At 38.0% G+C, this 23370-nt stretch overlaps 1 protein-coding gene across 4 annotated transcripts in view; it reads left to right on the forward strand.

Moving 5' to 3' along the window:
- Nucleotides 1–23370, forward strand: part of psd3l (pleckstrin and Sec7 domain containing 3, like) — a 112732-nt gene that overhangs the window by 56885 nt on the left and 32477 nt on the right. For all 4 annotated transcript variants that reach the window (XM_018744772.2, XM_018744771.2, XM_018744773.2 and 1 more), the window contains 5 exons: nucleotides 1910–2101; nucleotides 5379–5459; nucleotides 6944–7056; nucleotides 8397–8455; nucleotides 11119–11208. In XM_018744772.2, the coding sequence (XP_018600288.2) occupies nucleotides 1910–2101; nucleotides 5379–5459; nucleotides 6944–7056; nucleotides 8397–8455; nucleotides 11119–11208 (535 nt within the window). The remainder of the gene's footprint in view (nucleotides 1–1909; nucleotides 2102–5378; nucleotides 5460–6943; nucleotides 7057–8396; nucleotides 8456–11118; nucleotides 11209–23370) is intronic.

Below are 23370 nucleotides of genomic sequence, written 5' to 3' on the forward strand. Positions count from 1 at the left end.
ACAAGACAAATTTAAAAACCTCTTACATTTGAAATTTACCCATGACAGTAACTTGGTGTTAACCTTGTGTTGATATGAGTAAAAATCACTTTCTGTAGGTCATTCATTCTAATGTGCTACAACAAGATACTGAGACAACCCTGCCCCAGCATTGTTTTCTTTAATTTAATAGCATAAATTCTGCTGCTAAACCAATTGTTATTGAAATCTGGATCCCAGTGATTGTTTCATTTCATTACAGGCTCATTGGCTGGTTCTTGGATCAGAACTCCATGTCTGAGATTTGAGTAAGACTGCACAGAAGTTGTCTGTCAGTTTTTTTTTTTTTTTTTTTCTTTCTTTCCATTTTAATGTTACATCTAAATCAGCTTCATGGATTTGATGTTTTTTGTTATTCCAGTGGTTTTATCCAGTATGTTGAATGTCCCTCTGGGACTGCAGTTCTTTGGAAATGGGCTCTTTAGAATTTCTTGAGAATGATCCAAAAACTAATGGTTTCTCACTTAAAGCTTTAGATGTGACGTAACTACTGGAAGCAATGTGCAGCTCTTGCGAAAGCCTAACCCTTTACATAGTGTACCTCATGTTACAGTTGCAGTACTGTTACTACAATTTACTGTAGTTCAGCTGTCAGGATGCCCACAATTAACACATCAAGTGTGGTGAACCTTCTTGTTCAAGTGGCATCATTCAAGTAATCTATCTCGATTTATGTGTGAACAATTGCATTATGATAATGTCAGCTAAAATGATATTATAGATTCTCCTTAGAGTTTGTTTCTTTACAATTGTTGGCAATCGTTTTAAGGCTAAATAAACTTTAAGTACTTTTGAGTGCTGTTCTGTAAACAAATTTTGTTTTCCAAATTCTGGTTTTTATATATCAACCTGTGTAAAGATTGTTCTTTCCTCTTTTTCCTCCTAGAGTCAAAGCATAAAAAAATTATCATATCACATCACTGCATTCAAAGTTGTTTTGCTTTTTTTTTTTGAGAAAATGTTTTTACCAAGCTTCCATCCCAAGCTTCCACCAGTGGGTCAAGAAAAACCCATATGCATTTAAATACGGAGATTTTGAGGAACCTGTGATTGTTTCTGTGCGACCTTTATTTCCTGTGAACCACACTTTGCTGGTAACAACTTAGCAAGACTTCTTCACATAGCAAGACTTTTCTACATGTTAGTATCTGCTCATTATCTTCAAGGAGAGCCCAATCACAGAATGTCTGTCTACAGGTTCTGATATGCTTGGGAGTGTACATCGCATGATTTTCTGTGTCCAAAAGACATGGAAGAGTTCTTTGTGTTCTCAGAAGGGGAAAGTTAAACCCAGTACACAGGGAGGCAGCCTAGGGTCAAATTCCAGGAGAATGTAGGAGAAGGCATTGCTCTACATAGTTGTTTTTCTATTAATGATGGTTTTAGTAATCTAATTTAGTTATTCTAAATGGGTTGGAAATAACAATTTCTTACATTGTTGTGAGGACCAAAATCTAATTCATATTGTTTTTGTAACTAATTTAGTTTTCAAAATGAAGGTGGCACCTTTATAAAAATAACTAATATGGTTCTAATATGGGCCATTTTTACCTGGTCATCGGAACACCAACATATAGTGGTCATGGTACCAACAGATAATACCTGTGTCATCCAATATATTGAAAAACCAGTGACTGCAGTTTGTTTTAATTGTAAACTGCTAACAGCAGAGACCACTAAATTAAGTTTATTGTTCTCACAGGTTGTTCAATCTTGCCTATTTTGGCAGAACGAAAATCTGCACATATACCCACTTGATAGTATTGCACAGTGGGATAGGTGCATATTTGAAGCAGCGCTTGGAAACACTTGTGCTGAACGTGCATTACAAATTGTGTTACAACATGTCCGTGTTTGGTTCCTTCTGTAGCGATGCAGGGCTGAAGGACGTGCTGTCGGACTGGGATTTGGACATGGGCAGCACAGAGCGACTCAAGGACAGCACTGACGCTCTCCACAATGGAAACCGAGGGGACCAGGATGCAGCTCGGCGCCTGGCTCGGCGACTCTTCCATTTGGAGGGCTTCCGCCGCTCTGATGTGGCCAAACACCTTGGAAAGAAGTGAGAGTCATACCTGCCCTACCTGATTCTACTGATTACTAGTCTTAGTTCAATCCGTTTCGTTCCCCTGCTGAGTTCTGAAAGATCTGTGGGGCCTGTTCATCGCTGTTGAATAGTCTTGTCTTAATGCATAGTAACACCAACGAAAAACATGCATATCCTTAAGATACGAGAACAAGAGCAAATGAATTTCTCAGCTTTGATATCCTTTGAAAATCTAACATTAATTTTGTGCTGCATCCTTTGGTCTTTATCACTACACACTGTGAATGCAGATGAAGTAGCGGGTGGTGATAATCCAACTAAGACGGTTCACTTATACCTGTGATTCAAAAGAATGTGGAAAAACATCTGATAAAGCACATCCTTAGGGCCTAGGTTTGTAAGCAGAGCAAGAGGGTATCTAAGGTGGGCTTGAAGACAAGTGTCTGCAGAAATGCTTAGTGCTGCCTAAAAGTATGTGAAGCCCTTGTGTCCTTTAGTTTTAACACAAAATCGCTTTTTAATTGGAAGCAGTCTTTCTCATCTGACATAATACGTGTGTAATGACCAATTCCATATGTTGGTTCAGAGGAACACGTGTATAGTAGAAAAACGAAGTAGTGCAGGTGCCAAAATAAGTGAATACCAAGTTTCATCGGTTAAACCAAGTAGGTAAGTAGAATGAGGTGTGAAAATCATAATCATGTACTCATTTTAAAGTTTAAGATTTAAGATTGTTTTAAGTTTATTTTAATATAAGAATAATAACCCTCACTATAGGGTTCACAGACTTTCAAGTAGCACTGTACATGTTATAGAGCTCTCTCACTTTTCCATATGATGTGAACTCAGTAGTGCCAGGAAAATGATTCACTTGCTTCTGAGTGGTAAAGGCTCAATAAAGACTCTTATTGACAGGCTACAGTACTGAATTTTCAGATTTTTAGTAGACTTTTTTTAGCTGCGTAGTTTTGCAGTGTCAGTGTTTTAAAGGTTAATGAAATAGGAATTTAAATGTTTTCTTTGCTGTGACACCTTTGCTGAAAACAGCACTAGGATTTAATAATTTTGGTTGCTATTGTGCTTATTTTAATTTTGTGCAACATAACTAATAGAGGCAACTGAATACAATCACAAACATATCTTTAAAACTAACCATTTCACTCCGTTGCTGCTGCATTTTCAGATAGGAGAATGATGCCATTCTGTAAGACGCTTTTTACTGACCTTGCTGACTGCTGACCTAGCTGATGACTGGAGATCACAGAACAATAGCTTTTATCTAAAACAATGTAAATAACAGCTAAACAGTTTTCGTTTTCCTGATCTGAGCTGTGCTTCTTCCTTTCAGATGCTTTCAGTACATCTTTAGCAGTTAGATTTTTTTTCTCATTGTAATCCCAGAAAAAGGAGTTTTAGGGCTGAACCAAGAAGTATAACCTTATCATTTCAGAATACTGATAATACTCAGTCAAGATGTTTGCGAGGTCCCTCAGGAATTTAGCCATTGATTTTTAATAGTACTTTATTTATATGTATTTGTTTGCATAGATTCAGAAATGTAAAAAAAAAAAAAAAAAAAAAAAAAAAATCTTGGCATAAAAATGCCAAAGAAAAAATGCACTCTTTTCTCTTGAACGCATTTGTGTCAGCCGTTCACCAAGGATCCGCCAGCCTGCAGCCTTGTTTCAGCCCCCCAGTGTTTCTCCCACCTGCCCAAGGCAGTGCCAGCATTTCTTACTACTACCAGCACCCCCTGGGCCCCCAGTCATTTTTTACCTCCCACCAAACCTCTTTACATGCCTGTGAACTACAGTCCTCTAGCATTATTCCTCCACCCTCCCACATCCACACAGCCTTGGTTTTGAAAACAAGAACAACAGAAGTGTACCCAAGAAGGAGCACTGCAAGTCGGTCTTGATTTGTGTTTTGTTTGAACAAACCTTTGAATTAATAACATGATTTTTTCACTTTTTTTCCCCAACTTTTCCCTTCTTCCTCTACATCCCTCTGTTTTCTGTATTTAAATACTTCAAAAGAGGGGAAAAAAGCAAATGGATTCATAGGCATTATAAAACTGACTACATTTTCCCCCCCATTTTACCGTTGTCTTGATTTACAGATTATGAGAAGCATTAGAAAAAAATCAATGCACGAATTTAATGAAGCTGGATGTATGTTAGTTGGGGTTCTTGTATTGTGAAAGCATTTGATCCTCTTATGTGACAAAGCACTGACTGGGTAAAAATAGAATGAAGAATCAAACTTTTGGTGTTGACAGGGTCATTCAAACAATGAACAAGTGAATAGTAAAGCAAATAGTAAACAGGTAAATAGTAAACATAAGTTCTGAGATACTAGAAACTGGAATTTAAAGTTAATGTTGCAGAACTGCTTGTCTCATATTTGTGTTTATTCAGGTAGAACATAAAGTAAACTCTAAAAGGATACTTAATTGCATTATGTATACTGTATATGAAATTTAGTATATATTTTATCTAATTTGGACACAATGAGTGGTGAAAGTACACCTGTGATGGAAAAGGTATTTGTTCATAGGAAGTCAGGTCATAAGTGGGTCTGTACTCTGACTTTGACAACAGATATACTGGAATAAACATGTTAATTGGTAATAGTTACTGTAATGTATTAAGTTTTCATCTTATAGAGAAACTATACAAAAAAAGACAACCAGACCACTTGTGTATTTGCACTTCAGTTACATTTATTAGTGAGAAAGTAAGCTCAGCCTTTCCATGGAGCTCATAAAGAACAATGTCAACCGGTTAGTCAGATTATTAAAGATTCGTTATTGGGTTACATTGCAGGTTTCATTTAGTTGTTCATTTGCTTGGGTGGAGATCTCTAGGTGGAAAGTGGCACTGCAGTCCTGTATCTGTATGCCGTACTGTACGTAATTTGTTGGTTTGGATCAGGAGCTGTGTTGTGTGTGTGTGGGTGTTTATATAAACGAAGCTTTTTTTTTTTAATCCCGCCTTTTCTTTCTCTCTCTCTTTCACTCTCTTTTTCAAAAAACCAATAATGAATGAAAATATGTGTAAAAGTCATGGCCCTTTACATAATGCATGAGTGTAATAGGGTATACAAGCAGACACCATACAAACACAAATAAAATCCCTGCTGACCTAAAGCAAACTAAAAAAAGTACATTTTTTTTCCCCATTTTCAGAAGAACAATTTCTGTAACGTCAAGCGCACTGTTGAGTTTGTGTTTTGTTTTTGTGGAACTGTTGTGGAATTTGACTGGGGTGTGGTTATGTTTCTGTGCCTGCAGCAATGAGTTCAGCAAGATGGTCGCCGAAGAATACCTTACCTTCTTTGATTTTACAGGGATGACACTGGACCAGTCTCTCAGGTATAGATTCACATCCTGTCTCACAGATATACTTGCTTATGCTGTCTGTTATTGTATGTTTGTTATTGCCAGTTGCATCAATGTTCTCAAAACTCCTGGTGTTCATTTAGTGATGAAACATTGATTGTTTATGCAATAAAGATTGTTTGGTGGTGCAGCTGAATATAGTGCACAGGTGTCATATCAAAGAGGGGGGTTGGCTGGCTTCATCTACCAAAGGCCCTTGTTGATCTAATATTTGGACCCCAGCAAAGTTTGAGTGGAAACGGTACTGTATATTTTATTTATATGGTGGTTCCCCTAAAGCCTTGAAAGCCCTAGTTAAAGACTCCTGCTTGGTTTTCTGCTTTAGCCGTTGCTGTAAGAGTGGCTGTGTAGGCGGGTTTGACTGACTCAAGCACTGTCTCTGGAAACACCTTACAAGGTCTTGGAACACTCCCGCTCTAGTCTGCTCATGTTGGTAACAACATCATGGCACTGGCTGTCATGCTACTACTGTCTCCAGTCATTATTAGAGCTCGTTTCTTTTTGGATGTGAAATGCAGTAATTTTGTGGTTTGGAAGGGATGTGTGTTGCTGAATGAGCTACTTGTGTCAGCAGAGTAGCTCATTCTAGACACTGTCGGAAGGTGGTGTTTGACCACTTCATTAACTTATAAAGTAATTGTATTTTGTCTTAAACGTTTGCACGTATGTTAATGTACACAGTCCAAGCTGCTGTTGTGGTTTTTGATTCTTCCTGCCTGGCAACACTGCATCCTCCTTCCTTTCCTTCATTTCATAATGAACTAATAAAGCAAAGAAAATAGGAACTATACAGGCCTTTACCTGAGATTGTTGTGGTCGCAGAGAGCACCTGCGAGTCTGCTCCCTCTGTAATTTGGCCATTTCAGAGTTACACGTATTTCCAATGGTGTTCGTTCAGTATTATTTTATGTTCATGTTCCATTGTGGATTCTCTACAAGGTCATTATGAAGAGCAGCAACTCGGGCAGAAAGCAAGAGACAAGGTGTGTGTGGGCGTTTCAGGCTGGGAATATCTGGAAGCAACTGAACAAAACAAACATGCAGGAAAAAAAAGAGTATGAAGTCATTTTAAACATACATTCTGACTTAATGTCTTTAAGAAAATCTGCTTTCGTCATGTGAAGTGAAGAGACTGGTGGAGTTTTATCATTTGTGGTTTTACTGGTTGTGCTGCATTCAGCTTCTTGGGCCTTTGTGATTTATAGTGTGGCTTTTGTTGTATTGGGTGGACAAGAGCACTTGTAATCTGAACAGTGCCATTTGGTGCCGAATGATTCTGTTGTATCTGTGAGAAAATTTCTCAACATTAATTCTTCTAGCGATTTGTTCTATCCAGCTATCTAAATTGAGCAAATTGGGTAAATCTGTGAGCTAAGCAGTGAACTAATGCTGTTAGCCATTACACTTGGTTGAAATTCAGTACGGCACAGTAATGTTTTTTTTTTGCCCCCTTTCAGATCATTTTTGAAAGCTTTTGCACTGATGGGTGAAACGCAGGAGCGAGAACGGGTTTTGATCCACTTCTCCAATAGGTACCATAAATGTAACCCCACCACCGTCACCTCACAAGGTATGAAATTCACTATTCTTACCCTGACTATGTTGTGCTCTCATGAACAATTGATGCAACAGTTTGTGTGGCTTTTAGTACCACAAGATCCCATGTTCTCTGAAGCGGAGTAGGTGTTGAGGCATCTCGTACAGGGATTTCGTTTGAATTTTTTTGGAAATTTATACTACCTTCTTACAGACTTGTCTTTTATTGTTTACTCTCACTGTTTTCAGCAAGTTCATTAATAAGTATAATAGGCAGTAAGGTGTCTCAGTGTTGCAACTAGTCTTGATGAACTAGTCCAGCCTCTCTTCTGCACTCCATTTCTTAACACACACTTTAACGTCTTGCGATGAAATATGCTGCAATGTCTACTCAGCATGCCTCTAAAGAAAAACTGTCAGCCTTGGAATCTGTAGCTTCTTTCAAACTAGGTCTCAAGCAGAAAAGACAAGGAAAGGAGGTGCAAGCAGATTTTTGCTGAAGGTTACATGAAAATATGCTTGTCATGTCTACTGTGAACAGCTCAAAATCTAGCTGTTTAAATCCTTAAATGTAAAAGGGAAACTGATAAGTCTATGTATTTGAAATAATTTTTGAACTTGGCTGTAGCACAAGCTGGCTAGAGCTGCACTGAAGTGGCATATCTCCCCATAGCAACAGTCTTAGTAACAACAAGTCTGTCTGACCAGTAAATGGGTAAAAGCTAAAACTGTCTCGTTGCTAAGACAGTTGCCATGGAAGTAATGTTACACTTTAGGCCCATGTAGAGATAGGGATGTGAATCAATGTATAGACACACATCTCTTACTACAAGTTTAATCTTACAACATATGTATGCACATTTTACTTAGCATGAAATATACCCTCTATGCTATGTAATAAATCATGTTGCATGAACTTATGAATTTTGAATTGAATGAAAATATACTGAAATATTTGCTTCTTGGAATTGATTGTACAAATAAATTGGTCTAAAATATATATGATAGTGTAGTTTGATTTTAAACATTTCAAACAAATTCATTGGCTTACCTTGAAACAGATGTAGATATTTGTTTGTCATATGTTGAAAGGAATTTTGAAATTTTAATCAAATTATAGGTATAATGTAAAGTCTGAAATGTATGCGCTGAGTGGAAATGAGTAATCTTTCTAGTCAAATCTATGTGCTTTGACTTTATATTTCTTATATGCAGTGCTATGAAGTGGTGTAAGTACAGTAGTCATTTTTTACATTAGTGAATCTTTTTTGTTTAGTAGCTGAACAGTGCCATACTCCTATAAAAAGTATGTTGAGTAAAACAGTGATAAAAAATTACCGACATTAAACTTGCTCAATGTGTGTCCTTGTCCAGATGGAGTTCATTGCCTTACATGTGCATTGATGCTGCTGAACACTGACCTTCATGGTCACGTAAGTACTTGATTTTTACCCCCTCATCTCTGTTTTTCATGGTTTGGATTATTTATTAGAAGTCTTCAGGCTTATAATGCTTAAAGTTCCAGTAGTTTTGAATTCCAGTTTACCTCAGATATCCTGTCAAATTGTCTGGTACTAGCTTATGCTTACTTTGTTTTTTCAGTGTTCCAGTGGATTTAATTGCTCATCTTATCAAATTCAATCAGCATATAGATATTTCAGTAGCCTAACACTCACCAATAATATTTATAATTTTGCTTGTTTATTTTTCTTTCATCTACATTCACAAGATGAATTAATTCATTTTCACAGATTGGTTACTCTCCTCCTGGTTTGACTTCTGTTTCCTTTAGTGTTTTTTAATGCCTTGTGGAAGGATCAATAAAAATGGCACCCATTTTTATTAGTAAATCTGAATGCTTTGAATTAGGTCTGTGATGATAGCTGTAGCTGTGTAAATGCATCCATGTTCCAAGATAAGGATAGCTGAAGGTGAATTTCAGCTCCAGAAAGATCCTGTCATTGCATTTAGTAAAAAAGCCAGCTGAAAATGTTAAATATAAAATGAATTAATGAAAGTGTAGACTAAGTGCTTTCCCTTTCTTATTCACTAGGTGGTAAGTTGGGCTTGTTTTGCTACCTCTTGTTTTTCATTTTCTGTTTGCTACCAAAAGTTTATCAAAGTCTCCATCTACTTTGAAATTGTAACCCGTCTAAGCATCTGAATGGGAGCTCTGATTAGCTGTTGGTTGGTGATGCCTTTGCGCTGCAAGGTCAGAGTATTTTGAGAGCTCTCTGGGTCATAAACCATGCATTTGCTTTTCTAGCTGTTTCAATTGCATTTTCTCCAAAATATTTCTCTGGGCTGTCTTAATTCTATGTTCTGAACAGATTTTCAGGACAGCTTTTCTCGATTAGATTTTGAACACTTGCAGGCAACTACTCAAAGTACCTTTTCTATTATTATGTTAGTTGAGCTAAGGTAGTGATGTTGTTTTTTTGTTTTTTTTTCTTTTTTTTTTTTTTGTTTTTAAGTGGTGAACCAGAAATAGTCATGGCTTTGATTAACTTATCTGCTGCTTCCCTGTGTGTGATTTGCAGTATTTGTTGAATATCTTGTTAGTAGTAGATGAAAATTTGTGCAGTATTCTGCAGCGAAAGTACAAAATACTAAAATATTTTGAATTATACTAATTGTGTTATACCGACACACAGACATACTGTACACACAAATTGACTTGCCTGTGACATGTCTGTTTTTTTGCCTCCTTTTAATTGTTTGGAAATGAAAGTGGGCCCTGTGTTGCCCATTGCAGTCTTGTGCCAGCTTGAACATTTGTCAGTGCTGCCCACCTACGAACTTGGCTGGTTGTTGGCAGGGTCTACAGAGCCGTTGGAACAAACACCGTCTGCTCATTGCTTTGGTGTTTGATACCGCAGCTTGTTTCATCCTTTGTCTCTAATGTGTAAGCCTATAAGGAGTGCTTCGCAATGATTCTGGACTTTTCAGCAGGCACTTTTCTTTTTTGTTTGCAATTAATAAGTGTCGTTTAATACCGACACTGTGCTCTGAGCTCTGTTACACTGATAGTGTTTTTGGATGTTAAGAGCTAGTAAAAATGTCATTAGTGCGTACTTAAAGAATAGGATCAAATGGAAAGTCACTGGGATTGCAAATACGGTTGAGCTGGAGAGTAAGGGTCCCTTGTAATGCAGCTAATGGATTCACTGAGTGATTCTGAGTTGGTGGTTTTTTCTGGTCTTGTGTTAATCCTGATGCCTTCATTCAGCCTGGTCTGTGGAAGCATCCATTCTGAACACACATATAAAGGCACATGAGAAGAATATCACAAGTAGTTGACTTTTTGCTGGTTGTAAAAAATCATTGAGGAATCAAAAGTTATGATCATTTTGTAATACACAGTATGTTTGAAAACCATTGCAATACTTAATAAAGTCTTTGTACAGGTATGAACTAATGTCAGGGTGGTCATTGTTCTGGCAAATGTAATGGACATTCATGCTTCAATTTTTCTTGATTGTGAAGACCTGTATCTTTTTTTTTTAAATGGAGTTTATTGTTAAAAAAGATTTAGATCTACCATCATCATAACTGACAGTCTCTGACACTGGCATTAAGTAAGAAATATAAACATTTTCAGTGTGCTTTCATCAGCGTGGCACACGGAGTGCTGCTTCAGTTAACACAGCCATAAACCACAGATTATTGCGTTTGCTGCAACTGAGCCAAATAAAATAGTTCTTAAATTAATTGAAAATGTCCCTGTAAATTATTGCTAGCAATTTACCTTCTGTAGAGTGTAAGTATAAAACCTGTTTAGAAATTAATAGAAAACTACGCTTAAATGCTGAATAGTGTTTATAAATTACTGTTGAAAAAAAAGTGTGAGGTCAGAAACTAACGGTCCATAATTTAAGACCAGGGAGGAAGATGTCATGAGATAGGAGAATATTCACTAACTCAACTCTCCTTCCTCTCCACTTTGGTCTCCAGCAAAGGTAGTTGTTTATGAACATCTCTACTTGTTGATCAGTGCAAAGATGCTATCTTTATGGGTTAAACAGGCTCTCAAGGCATGATTCATAGCTATTGTCTTGCATTAATAGAATAATAAATGCTTTTGACTCCGTTGTAGAACATCGGGAAGAAGATGACGTGCCAAGAGTTCATCAATAACCTGGATGGGTTAAATGAAGGACAGGATTTCCCCAAGGAGCTGCTAAAGGTACGCCTTTCTGCCAGACCGTTCCCTAAAAAGGCTCGTCTCTGCTTCTCTTTGAGCTGTCAAGGTCTCTCATTTAGTGACGCGAATGTAATGTAAGCGGGACAGTGGTGACGGGCGGGGGGACCCAGGGTAAGGGTAGAATTATCCTCAACCTAATGATTGAAAGGGGAGCCTATAGGGTTACAGCAAAACTATTTTAGTCCTCTGGTGTTCAGAAGGTAATCCAGTCTCTTAAGGGGTGGGGAAGTTATTTTCTCTAATAATCTTACATGAACATACATTACATATTTCATTTAATCTCTCGCTCACTTTTGTTAACTGCTTGTCCTTGTTCTGGTTGTGGTGGACTGGAGCCTGTCACAGAATCACAGTGCTAGAATAGGAGGGATATACCCTGAATGACATGCTTGCCCACCACATGGTGGCTACGCACATTTTTCCGGAAAGGCATGTGTTTGCATTGTGGAATGTGATGGGTGCACCTGGAGGAAACCCACACAGACATGGGAAGAAATTGCAAACTCTACACAGACTGAGCTGGAACCACAGTGTCCAAACAGCCCAGGCGCTGTGAGGCAGGAGCACTTCTTGCTGCGCCGCTATGCTACTTAACCTGATATTTGCACGCTTATATTGGCTTTGACTTCCAGCCAAAGGACAAAATGTTGCTGCAAATGTATTAATTAGTGGTGGCATTTTGAACAGGGGTTAACATCTGCATGTGATCGTTCTGCAGACATGTCAAACTACAAAATATTGATATATTCCATTGCAGAAGTAGTACTGTATAGTGGCTGCTCTGTTTCAGTGTGGAAGTGTGGAGTTCTTGATTCACATTAATAACAAGTGAATAGCATTCACATTAATACTTTAACCTCCTTACTATATATGGGTACTCCCCTACTTTGTGGGCTCTTTTGATACAGCAATTGTACGTAATTCTTAAAATGTTGTGATGTTCTAGTGGATTAGCGGTCCAGTGTCTTATTACTCAGAACAATGTCTTCAGACTGAAGACCACTGGCAGGTTTTGTATTTGCCAGAGGTAATGATCTCACTGGGAGGGCCAAGCACACAAAGACCACTTGGCACGTACAGAATGCAACAGATGCTCTGTCACCCGCAGGCTCTGCTTAGGGTCACTGGTTTCAGCCCGGAAGAGAGGCCTGAAGGTGGTCTCTCAACTGCAGATCCAGGACACAGCCCTAGCGAGTCTCACACTTCTCTGCCAGATCTAAAACGGGGCCCGTTCTGCCAAGAAAGCTTTCTTAGCAGACATAAATAATGAAATAATCACCCCCCCCCATCCTCATCTAATAAAATGAACACACCTCACGCCCACAGCAAATTCTTGCAGTGACAAGAGCTTGGCAGTAAGAGCAGTTGGCATATACTGTAGCCAAATGGTGGGCACAGTAGAGCAGGCCAGAAGAGTGAGATGTATTTACTGAGCCCACTCAGAGGAATGTACCATCCTCCTGAGCTGACTGCACAGGCATATAATAAACTTGAAGAAGAAAGGAGTTGATTTTGACTCTTAAACCATAATCCAGATGTGCTTTTAGTTTCTTGTCACTTTTTCATTTTTAGCACATTTCATTGATTCATTTTTGTATCCGGTTAAATTTTGGGTCACTGTTCAGTGGAATGACATTCTGGGGGGGGGCTTTTAAAAATGAATAACACAGGCTTTAATGTTTTCATTGTGGAAGATGACCGTAGGAATTGTGTGTTCACTGGCTTCTTACTGAGATAAAAACCTGATGATTGATAACTGGCTCTACAAGGTTAAGTGGTTTAGCAGAAGTTATGCATGCAATTTTTTTGCAGCAATATCAGCAATGCTGTTTCCATGGTACTTTGATAGACCTCTGTCTTTTTTAAATGTTTCATGGTTCACCATTGTTCTTGCTGTTGTGCAGAATTGGAGACAGTTGGACACTGGTCAAGTGTACATTTCAGATACAATCAAAAATCAACAAAGTCATTTCAATCACTTGCTGGAGTAGGGGTGGAAGGCACAACTGATGGTTTTCATTACTTTGGTTTAGTACAGTTGATGCCAGTTGAACCTCTGACATTCAGACACTTTAAGGTTCTCAGTCTCTCAAAAACAATAATGTCTTAAAAAGGACAATTTGTGTCTAAGTCATACTAAAGGTACATGAATGTTGAATTCTTTCTTATTTGAATTTTCTTACTCTTAACAATATTAATATGTTCTGATTTCACTCAAAATTGAGTTGAAATTCACAGATCCAGTATGTATTATGAGTTTAACTATTATGAGTTATATAGTACTTAAGATGGGAAAGTTAAAAAGGAAAGGTATTGGGGCCAGGTTAATTGAAGCCTCAAATTGCAGAGCCTAACCTGGATCTGGGAGTTGCAGATGTACCCATCTGGATTAGATGAAACCCTGATTTGCTCTGGCCAAGCGAGATGAATCTCTTTGATGCTTGGGCTTGGTGCAGGTGTCAGATTTTCTGGGGCCTGGGTCATTTCACTCTCCCGCTGTTTCATCTGTCATTCATTGTGCAGGTGTTCATTCATGTCCTGATCTTAGAGCTTTCTGTCCTCAGTCAATGAACCAGGGGCTCACTGGGCACTACAGCATTTCTGGAGTTCACATCTGTCCATATTACAGTTAAATTTATTCATTTATCTGACACTTTTCTCCCAATGTTAGTCTACCTACAATTATTTACCCATTTATACACCAATTAAATGTATTCCACAGATCACGTGTACCACACACACACTGTCTGAAACCGCTTGTCCCAAGTGGGGTCGCGGCAAGCCGGAGCCGAACTTGGTAACACAGGGTGGAACGGGACACACCCAAGGCAGGATGCCAGTTCGTCCCAAGGCACCCCAAGAGGGACGTGAACCTCAGACCCACCGGAGAGCAGGACCCGGTCAAACCCACTATGCCACTGCACCCCCCTCTTCACTTGCACTAGCTCTGTTAAAATTCATCTGAAGAGCAAAGCAGTGATCCTGTTTTAAAACACAGTTGAAAGACTTTTTGTAGTGTACCTACTGCTCTTTACCTGTACCCATTAGAAGATTACACTATACCCACTTGAGATTTATATGAGATCTCGTTCTAGTTTCTCTTGTAAATAAAAGTACAAAATGTTTGTGTTGTTAAGATGTCTGTTTTTTGTAATTCATGACTGTTAGCAGATGTTCTCCAGGGTTTGCATGTCACTATTCAAATTAATTATTGTTAAAGACGGTGTAATTACAGAAGTTGGGGGAAAATAGCAGGCTTAATGAGTAACTACAAGGGACTGGTTGGCCCACCCACGCTGCACATGTAGCGCAGGTTTGTGGCTGTGTTGCGAGAGAAGCAACTGCACTGTCTAAAAAAAAATTAAGCTCTCTGGCTTCACCCAAAAGACTGGTAAGTGATTCTTGATTCCGGAGGAGCCAAACCTGGAACAGGGTGACCTTTCACAGTTACCTTCAGTGATTTCGGGTCTTGTCACTGTTTGCTTAGTGCTCTCTGTGGATTTTACAGGACCGACTTGAAACCTCATTCCATTTCATTGCCATCATTTACACAGTTAATTAATTCAAGAAAGGAAGGCCCTGTCCACTGCCCTTCGGGGACAATGACAAGATACTGTGTCAGCCACCCTTTACGAACTCAATGTTGTGAACAAGTGTGAAGTTGAGTAATTTAAACCACATGTTTGGCATTGACAGCTGCTTGTATCTGTTGCTGTCTGTTGCTCTGAGAGCGACAGGGTTGTCATTGTTCCAGCCCACCCCTAGTCAAGCTGTCCTTTTGTCACTCATTATTCCAAAGTTTGTTACTTTTGTCCATGAAGAGTCATGGCAAAAACACTCAGAATATTATTATTCCACAGGTTGAGGTTTTTATTTAGTCTAACTGAAGGAGGTTTTGAGTCCGTAGATGGTTATTGTTGTAGTCAAAATTGAGAAAAATAAAGATGCTGAATATGTATTTGTTTGTCTCCATATGTCTTGTGAATTAATTATAAAACCCATACGGAGAGTAAAGTTTTGTTTTCCCACTAGAAATGGAAATGGGTTATGTTACAGGCTGCTCTGTAGCCTGCCAAGTCCTGATGTGTAAGACAGTGCGCCACATCCGAAGACCACAGTCAGAGTGCTGATAATGAGTTGTTAAAATCTGCATGGCTTGAATTACTATGCTGTATTTTTGAACAATGACAGCTTTGTGCTTGGTACATGTAATACACTTACTGTATGTATCTGAGGAACTTTTTCTGTGTGTTTAACCTGGAGTGAAATGCACAGCCGTTGTTGTCTGAATGTCATCTTAATCTCGGACAGTCCATCAGTCCCTGTGTGATTAGTGTCATAGATGTGCCTGTTTGCTACAAATAGACAGAAGTTTCAAGGATACATCACAGTTTCTGTGAAGTTGGTTTTACTTTAACATTCATATCAGAACCTTGTTTGCAAGCATCTGTCAAAATCTGATGATAAATTGCCCAGTCAGCTCTATTCTTGAATTTTGTGTTATATGGGTGTGTCTGCATCTCTTTGTATGTCAGGCTGTTTCATGCTATGTCACTGTAGCATTTACATCATCCTCTCACGGGTACCTTAGTGAGAATCTGCTTTTCCAAAGTTTATAATTGTTGTTGTTGTTGCAAATGACACCAGATCAGACAGCGGAGGCTCGGTGGAGTGCAGTGAAGGTTCTCTGTGCATGCCCTCCATCTCCAGATGTGTTAACCTGGCAGGAAGAGGCAGTTTTAGTTTCAGCAATAGTGACTGACACCTTAATGTTTCAGTTTTATACTATATTTTGAAATGCAGGGATCTGGAGGGATGTTGCTTTCCTTTGAGACACTGAAGGTGGATATTGTTAGTGTCTGTGTTGTGTTTTTTGCTTGTTGCTTAATTGCTCTTTGTCTTGGCAAGAGAATGACTGTACAGTATTCATAGCCTCTGCAGCCATTAGATGGAAAGAAGACAAAATGGTTACTTTGAAGGACAGTACTTGAGCCTACATTGTCATTTATTTCAGAGAATTATGGTTTTTCTGATACTCTTCCTTTTAAATTAGCTAGTAAAATTTTTTCGAAAATGAACTTTTCATAGATTTTACTCTATATTTTTGTCAAAATAAAGTAACTTTTCCATTACATTGGTTCTCATATTACCAGACCATGTCTGCTGCTGAAATCACTATTTCGTGGTGTTGAAATGCAAGTCAACTCTTATGGAATACTTTGCTGTTTATTTGCATTCAAAGTGAATTTTACAGACCCAGACCTGACATAGATCTTATTTTGTCTATGGGTATGAGCTGTTTAGCTGTCATCAGAGCCCAGTATGTCTGCATTACAGGTAAATGCATTTTTAAATGTTGCTTGGTTTTTAAAGCACATGCCTATTGCCTTGGAGAATATTCCGTTTCAGAGTGACCTCGTGTTGCTTAGCACTTTACTGTTGACATTATGCCCCCCTGTGCTTTTTCGCTTTTCGTAATTCGTTTTTGGGAAAACACTTTATTGATCTGGAGGAAAAAATAAAGCTTATCGTATTCAGAGCAGAAACAACACTCACCATGTGTGTGGTGGGTTCAGAGTATCTCTGCAGTTGCCACCAGAATGTTTGCAGAATGTGTGACCCCTTATAAAATATTAAGCAGCATCTATGATGCAGATGCATCCCATATCCCATTTCAGGCAGTGATCTTGTTACATATTATAATTTTGAACTTGGGTGCTCATTGAGTTTTGCTATTCCTTTGCAAGCGAATTTGCTTCTGTACAATATACGTCTTGTACTGCAGCAGCACTTATAACGTGGCCATTTATGAATGGAAGTAACAGTGCTGGACCCAAAAGACTGTCTATATTACAGTAGTCCTTTACATTTTCTTGTGTTACTGTGGAATTCATCACTAGGTTTTCAAGTGTAAAAGTTTAAGATGCTGCCTACCCGTTGCCAGGTGAATCATGACTCCTCTGGTGTAAGTGATTGACCTTGCAAACTAGGAATGGGATCCAAATAAATGGATTTTTTCCTCTGCGTTTCAGCTCTGAGTAGCTTTTTTTCTGTTGTTTTTTGTTAATATATATGCTGTGTTAAACCTGAAACAAACACTAATTCAGTCTTTTGTTAATTGGCTAGATTGATAGAAAACATTCTTTTTATCAGTTCTTTCTTCTCTTTTAAACCTTGAGAAACTCAGATATCATTAACAGAGGACAAAAAGGTTATAGATGTGTTTTAATCTGTACAGATTGTAAATGTGCATTGGTTTATTATCGTCTTGGAATATCAAAGTACACCAGTAAGAAAGCTTGCATGACTGGAAGACTCTAAGCTCTTTGACAAGGCAAATGCTTCCAAAGATATGCAATTCATGCATTGTTTCATCCTGATTTAGTTATACCTGTAAAAATTAGTAGTACCCAGAACCCAGTGATACCTGTGAAAGACAGTGTTGAAAAAACACCATAGAGATTGGTTCAAAGATCTGATTTGTAACTTACTTTCTTTAAAACACATTGTCTCTATTACTGTGCATGCAACAGTAATCAGAATCAGAATCAGAACGAGCTTTATTGCCAAGTATGTTCGCACATACAAGGAATTTGTCTTGGTGACAGGAACTACCACAGCACAGTAAAGTACCACAGCACAGTAAAGTATCCTTACTATCTGCTTTCATCTATTTATTTCATTGGCTGTAATTTCTTCTTGATTATTTCTGAATTTTGTCCACCTTGACTGACAGCCTGGTTCTTTCAAGTTGAGAAGTGATAGTATTGAGAAAAAATTTTTTTTTTTTTTTTTTTTCTTCCCCCCTATTTTGAAAGGTGAGTTTTGTAAGACTTTTTAAAATTTTTTTTTTTTAAAAGATTAGACTATTTAGACTAGTCTAATTAGTCTACAATTAGACTAAAATTACATCTATGGTTATCTAATCTAATTAGGTCTCCAGCTTTGCTTGTTTATGAAAAATAATGCCAATATTACCATGTGAATATCATTTAATAATTTCCTTAGGCAGCATTTAGCTAGAGCTAATATATTATTGTTTGTACTGAAGCCAGTGTGTGCTACTTACATTGCCTAGCTAGAAAACAGTCAGTGGAGATTGACTGACTGAGTATATAGAATATGACTGTTCCCATGTGGTTTTACATTTCTTTTGACTCTGAGCATCTGAAGTGACTGTTTTCTTTAGTTTTTTTTCTTTTGTTATATGGATGGTGTTACTTTGTGTCAGTTTTTCTGTTTTGGGACAGCAGTATGGTAGTTAGGAAAAATGAATTTACAAATATGTAATTGTATATCATTTAGCATACAGACATTTTAAGTCGCTTTGGACAAAGGATGACAGATAAATAGTAGTTTATAGTAATATCTAGGAAAATATTGCATTTTATTTGACTTGTTTAATTAGTCTGATAATATATGATTTTATTTACACAGCTTTTTAATTTATTGCAAAGATTTGTATATTTTTTCAGGATTTAAGGCTGTATATTGTAGCTCTTGATATCACTACTGGTTTAAACCATTAATGCTTCCCTTGCATAGTTGCTTCAGTACTTGTAGTTTATTGATAGTTAAAATTTTCACTCAAGTTAAACTGCTCTACCCACCTTATATCACCACAACATGCTTATTACTTTATTTGCTGGGGTATTTTCCAGGAATATAACTTTGCAGTCTTCATTGTAATGAAATGTGTTTTATATCATTACTATAATATTTTGTTGCTTAGGGATTTATAGTATTTGACCCAATTGTATGTTGGAATATTTTCACTGGAGTTAGGTAAGTACCTTGCCTACAGGTGTGCAACAGTCAGATTTAACAAGTCCATGTGTTTAAGTACTATGCTGCCAGTATTTTTTCTTATAGTTATGTAAAATTCAATTATGATCTTCATTGATAAAATAATTTGTTCATTCAGGTAAAAACATCTTGAATTTTACAATTACCTTCATTTATTTTTATCCTCAGTTTAATTTTTCAGATAGAAAACCTATTATTTAATATGCCTTCAGGGTTCGGGGATATAAATTTGTTTGCTGTAGCAGAATTGCTTAGCCATGTGTAACTATTAGTTTTTCTTATTACATCAAATTAATATCTAATAAGAATATATTTTTAGTACATTATGAATATACTGATACATTTCATTAAAAAAACAATAGACTTTGTAATTTGCCTTTCTTGATGTTACAAATAACCAAAACCACATTTTTCAAATCAGTCAAGCACATGTGTTTCTTCTACGAACCGTTCATGGTTTGGTCAAGAAGTAGCATTGCCCTCAGTTTCTACCTGTTATGTCCGATGTTTTTTAATTTGCCTGATCAAGAGAACTTAGACCTTTGAAACAGAAAAGCAGAAATCATCTGATTAAAGATGTATAAATGCTGATTATCTCCATATGTTTGGTTCATTTGAAATATCCCCAGGACTAGACAGGTCACTAAATGACTGCTCTTGGATTACGTAGACCTTGCAGTGACCCTGAACTCACAGTTTATAGTGGTTTCAGTTGACCTGCATTACTGTAGCGTCAGCCTTTTTGTTCCAGAGTACATAATTGATCTACATTCTGTGTATTCCTCTCTTGTCCATCCATACTCCTTCATGCTTGGTGCTTATGTCCACAAACGGCATCAAATCAGACTCCTGACCTTTTTTAAATGGGGGCGCCTCAAATGCTGCTTCCCTTTGTAATCAGACACTTGTATCAGTGAAAGTCATGGTGACATTTTCTATTTTGATCTTGACTTGCTTGACAGCTGTTTTGAACACCCCTAGGCATTATGCATGAATGGTAATAAAAACAAACAAAATGGGGAATGGGGAAAATATTAATTAGTTCTTTCTTAATAACTGGAAGGTGTAAAAAACAGTCAAGTGTATCGTACTTTACATTTATTCATTTACCAGACCCTTTTTTCCAAAGCAGTGTACTGTGCCCTACCAAGTTTTGACCCACGAGTGGTGTTCCAGTCAGATTTTACCCCATTTACAACTCTTACGTATCATAACTACAGTTTCTTTTGTCTGACTGCCATAAGCCTTTGCGACATCCTCCACACTTAGGATCTAAACACATACAAATAATGACCACCAGTTAATTGAATTTTACTGGTGTTTATTCAAATTCTCTACATCTGTGGTGGGCCCCACCCAGTCTAGCCAGCCAGAGGAAATGAATGGATGAGACTATAATAAATAGCAAAATGTATCAAATGCCAGATTAAGGAGTTCACATGCTCACAAGTGGTTTCCCTTCCGTATAAATGAGGTCTATAAACCATACATTTCAAAAAGAAGTGCAGAACTTGTGATGACTTGGAATGAAGTTGGTTAAAAGGTGTAACACAAAGTTAGTTGATGATTTATGTTTTATAATTGCATTATAAACAATTAAAATGGGCTAATTTTGGATGGCTACAGTAAACATAGAAAACTGTCTCAAACATAACCCAGGGATTAAAATTTTAGAGCATTCTGAAGTAGGTAGCCTCAAAGCTGTTGAGGTACTGACTTCAGTACTCATATGCTCATGTGCAGGTTAAATGTACATCCTTCTATAGATAAGTACCAAGGATTCATGCATTTGTCTGTGTAGTGTGTGTGTTTGTGTGTGGAGTAGCTCTTGTAGGCTAATTGCTTCAGTATTATTTTGGTCATCTGAAACATTGGGAGAAGCAGCGGCACTGTGGATTGACCTCCCCATCATTTGCTCATCTCCGTATGCTATGAGCTCAGAATAGTTCTACTGGCCTCTGTGAACTTGTAGTTCAACCTACGCAGTAATTTGCACATTTCTGTGCAAATGCTGTACATGGCCGTCTGGCAGCATATAAATTACTGAGATTTATGTGCTTTATACTGTATGTGATTTTGTATTCATGGATTTCTTATTGTTTTGTTTTATGGTCTGTACTCTCCAAAGAAATGATTTTTACCCACGTTTTCCATTAGGTTACATTGTTTGACTGTAATGACAATGCATAATTTAAGTTATAGGTGTTTAAAAGCTTAGCTTTGAGTGTGTCATATGTAGCCCTTTATGTTTTCTCAGTTCATTCTGTTCTAACCAAGCACACAAATACACCCATTCCTCACCCGTGTGAGAGTAGTACACCTAGTGTTATTACTACTTTCAATAGCAAATAGAAAAAATAATTGAATTTTTTGGAATATGCTTATATTTTATAAGCTGATAACGGTGGAACACACATACACTGTCTGAAACCGTTTCTCCCAAACGGGGTCACGGAGCCTAACCCGGCAACACAGGGTGCAAGGCTGGAGGGGGAGGAGAGACACCCCAAGCGAGATGCCAGTCCATCACAAGGCACCTCAGGCAGGACTCGATCCCCAGACCTGCCGGAGAGCGGGCACAGGCCAAACCCGCCAGGCCACCGCGTCCCCACTAATGGTGGAACATTGACTGTTAATGTTTATGGACACTAGATACAAGTTAGGCATTCACTTTTGTGCATTTGTGTTTAGTGCCTTCTGTGAGCTCATAAAAATGAGTGAATATGTTTATAACTCCTTAAAGGTAGAAACAAGTGTTGCTGTCTAATATCTGTAGGAACTCAGTAGATCAGTATTTATGAGTGGATTACATGTTATAAATTACTTAATGTAGTACCATTTTGTAGTTAGCATTTGCCACTTAACAAACTTGAATACAATTTGGCTACATTATTTGTATGGGGGGCGCAGTGGTGCAGTGGGTTGGACCAGGTCCTGCTCTTCGGTGGGTCTGGGGTTCGAGTCCCACTTGGGGTTCTTTGTGACGGACTGGCGTCCCGTCTTGGGTGTGTCCCCTCCCCCTCCAGCCTTACGCCCTGTGTTGCCGGGTAGGCTCCGGTTCCCCGTGACCCCGTATGGGACAAGCGGTTCTGAAAATGTGTGTGTGTGTACATTATTTGTTAAACATCCCCCATGTAATTTCATGTAAGCAATATAGATTTAATTGCCTTTAAATGGGACAGTGGGCTACAAGAAGCCAATAATTCATTGTTTCCAGTAGGACTTCATATGTTCTTTTTAGCCATAGAAAAATGTCTTTTAACTCCATAGGATAGTTTTTCTTCCTACCAAACAATTGTCTTTATAATTGCGCTGCATTGGTTCCTGTAGCAGTTGAGGTTCAAAGACTTTGCACACTATTTAGTTTAAGATAAACCAGTTTAAGAAAACACATTCCAGCAGTCCCAAATATGTGTGCACATAATTAACTTGTTTTTGCCACATAATTAAGGGAACACAACATTTTACCTGTTGGAGCTGAGTTATAAGCCGGGGTAAATTACTTTTTCTAGTGCACTCTTACCTTCTCATTGACCAGAAAAAATAAGTTTGTTCATCTGCTAATTGGTACAGCAATGTGTTTTTAAATTTACCACTGGACTGGAATACCACAAATTAGGCTGTCCAATTTTACGAACATACAAAAAGTCCTCAGTTCTGCCAAGTTAAAACTAAGCCCACATTAAAAAGTGTTCAGGACTTAGCTGCACAACCCATGCACTTGATGCTCCGTATTGCAGCAACACTGGCTGCAGGATTCAGGCTATGAAGTGTGTTTGTTGGGAAATTCTTTCAATACACTTTTCATGAAACGGCAACAAATAACTATACTTGGTCCCATGTGTCAGTGAGCTAAAAATTACTGTATCTTGCACCAATGTGTGACTGTAGTAATTATGGGGGAAAAAAATCCAATTAATTGGACATGCAGTATTTATCCTCAGTATTCACACCTCTTTTGAAATGGTTCTGTAGGTGCAGCAGGATACCAAATGCAGTCGTTTGGTATGATATGAAGTGATTTTTATTTCTCACCTATTCTGTTGTCTTGAGGGGCTTCTGTTTTGTGTGTGTGTTTTTTTTTTTTTTTTTTTTTTTTTTTTTTTTTTTTTTAAAAATCAGAGCAGTACTTAATGTTGAATGCATATGTTCCCGAGTGGCTCAGTCCGTGATGCATGTACTCCCCTGAGAAGTGGTGTGCCACGTCACAAAGCAGCAAACTGTGTTAATTAGTCCGATGCCAATCTGTTTTTGTGCTGAATTAGGTGTTTTTTCATTTCCTTCGCCATTCAGTGTCAGGGTATGTTATGCAATGGTCTTATTGCATATGGACGGCTT

The sequence above is a fragment of the Scleropages formosus genome, chromosome 6 (genome assembly GCF_900964775.1).
Source record: "Scleropages formosus chromosome 6, fSclFor1.1, whole genome shotgun sequence".
Taxonomy (NCBI): Eukaryota; Metazoa; Chordata; class Actinopteri; order Osteoglossiformes; family Osteoglossidae; genus Scleropages; species Scleropages formosus.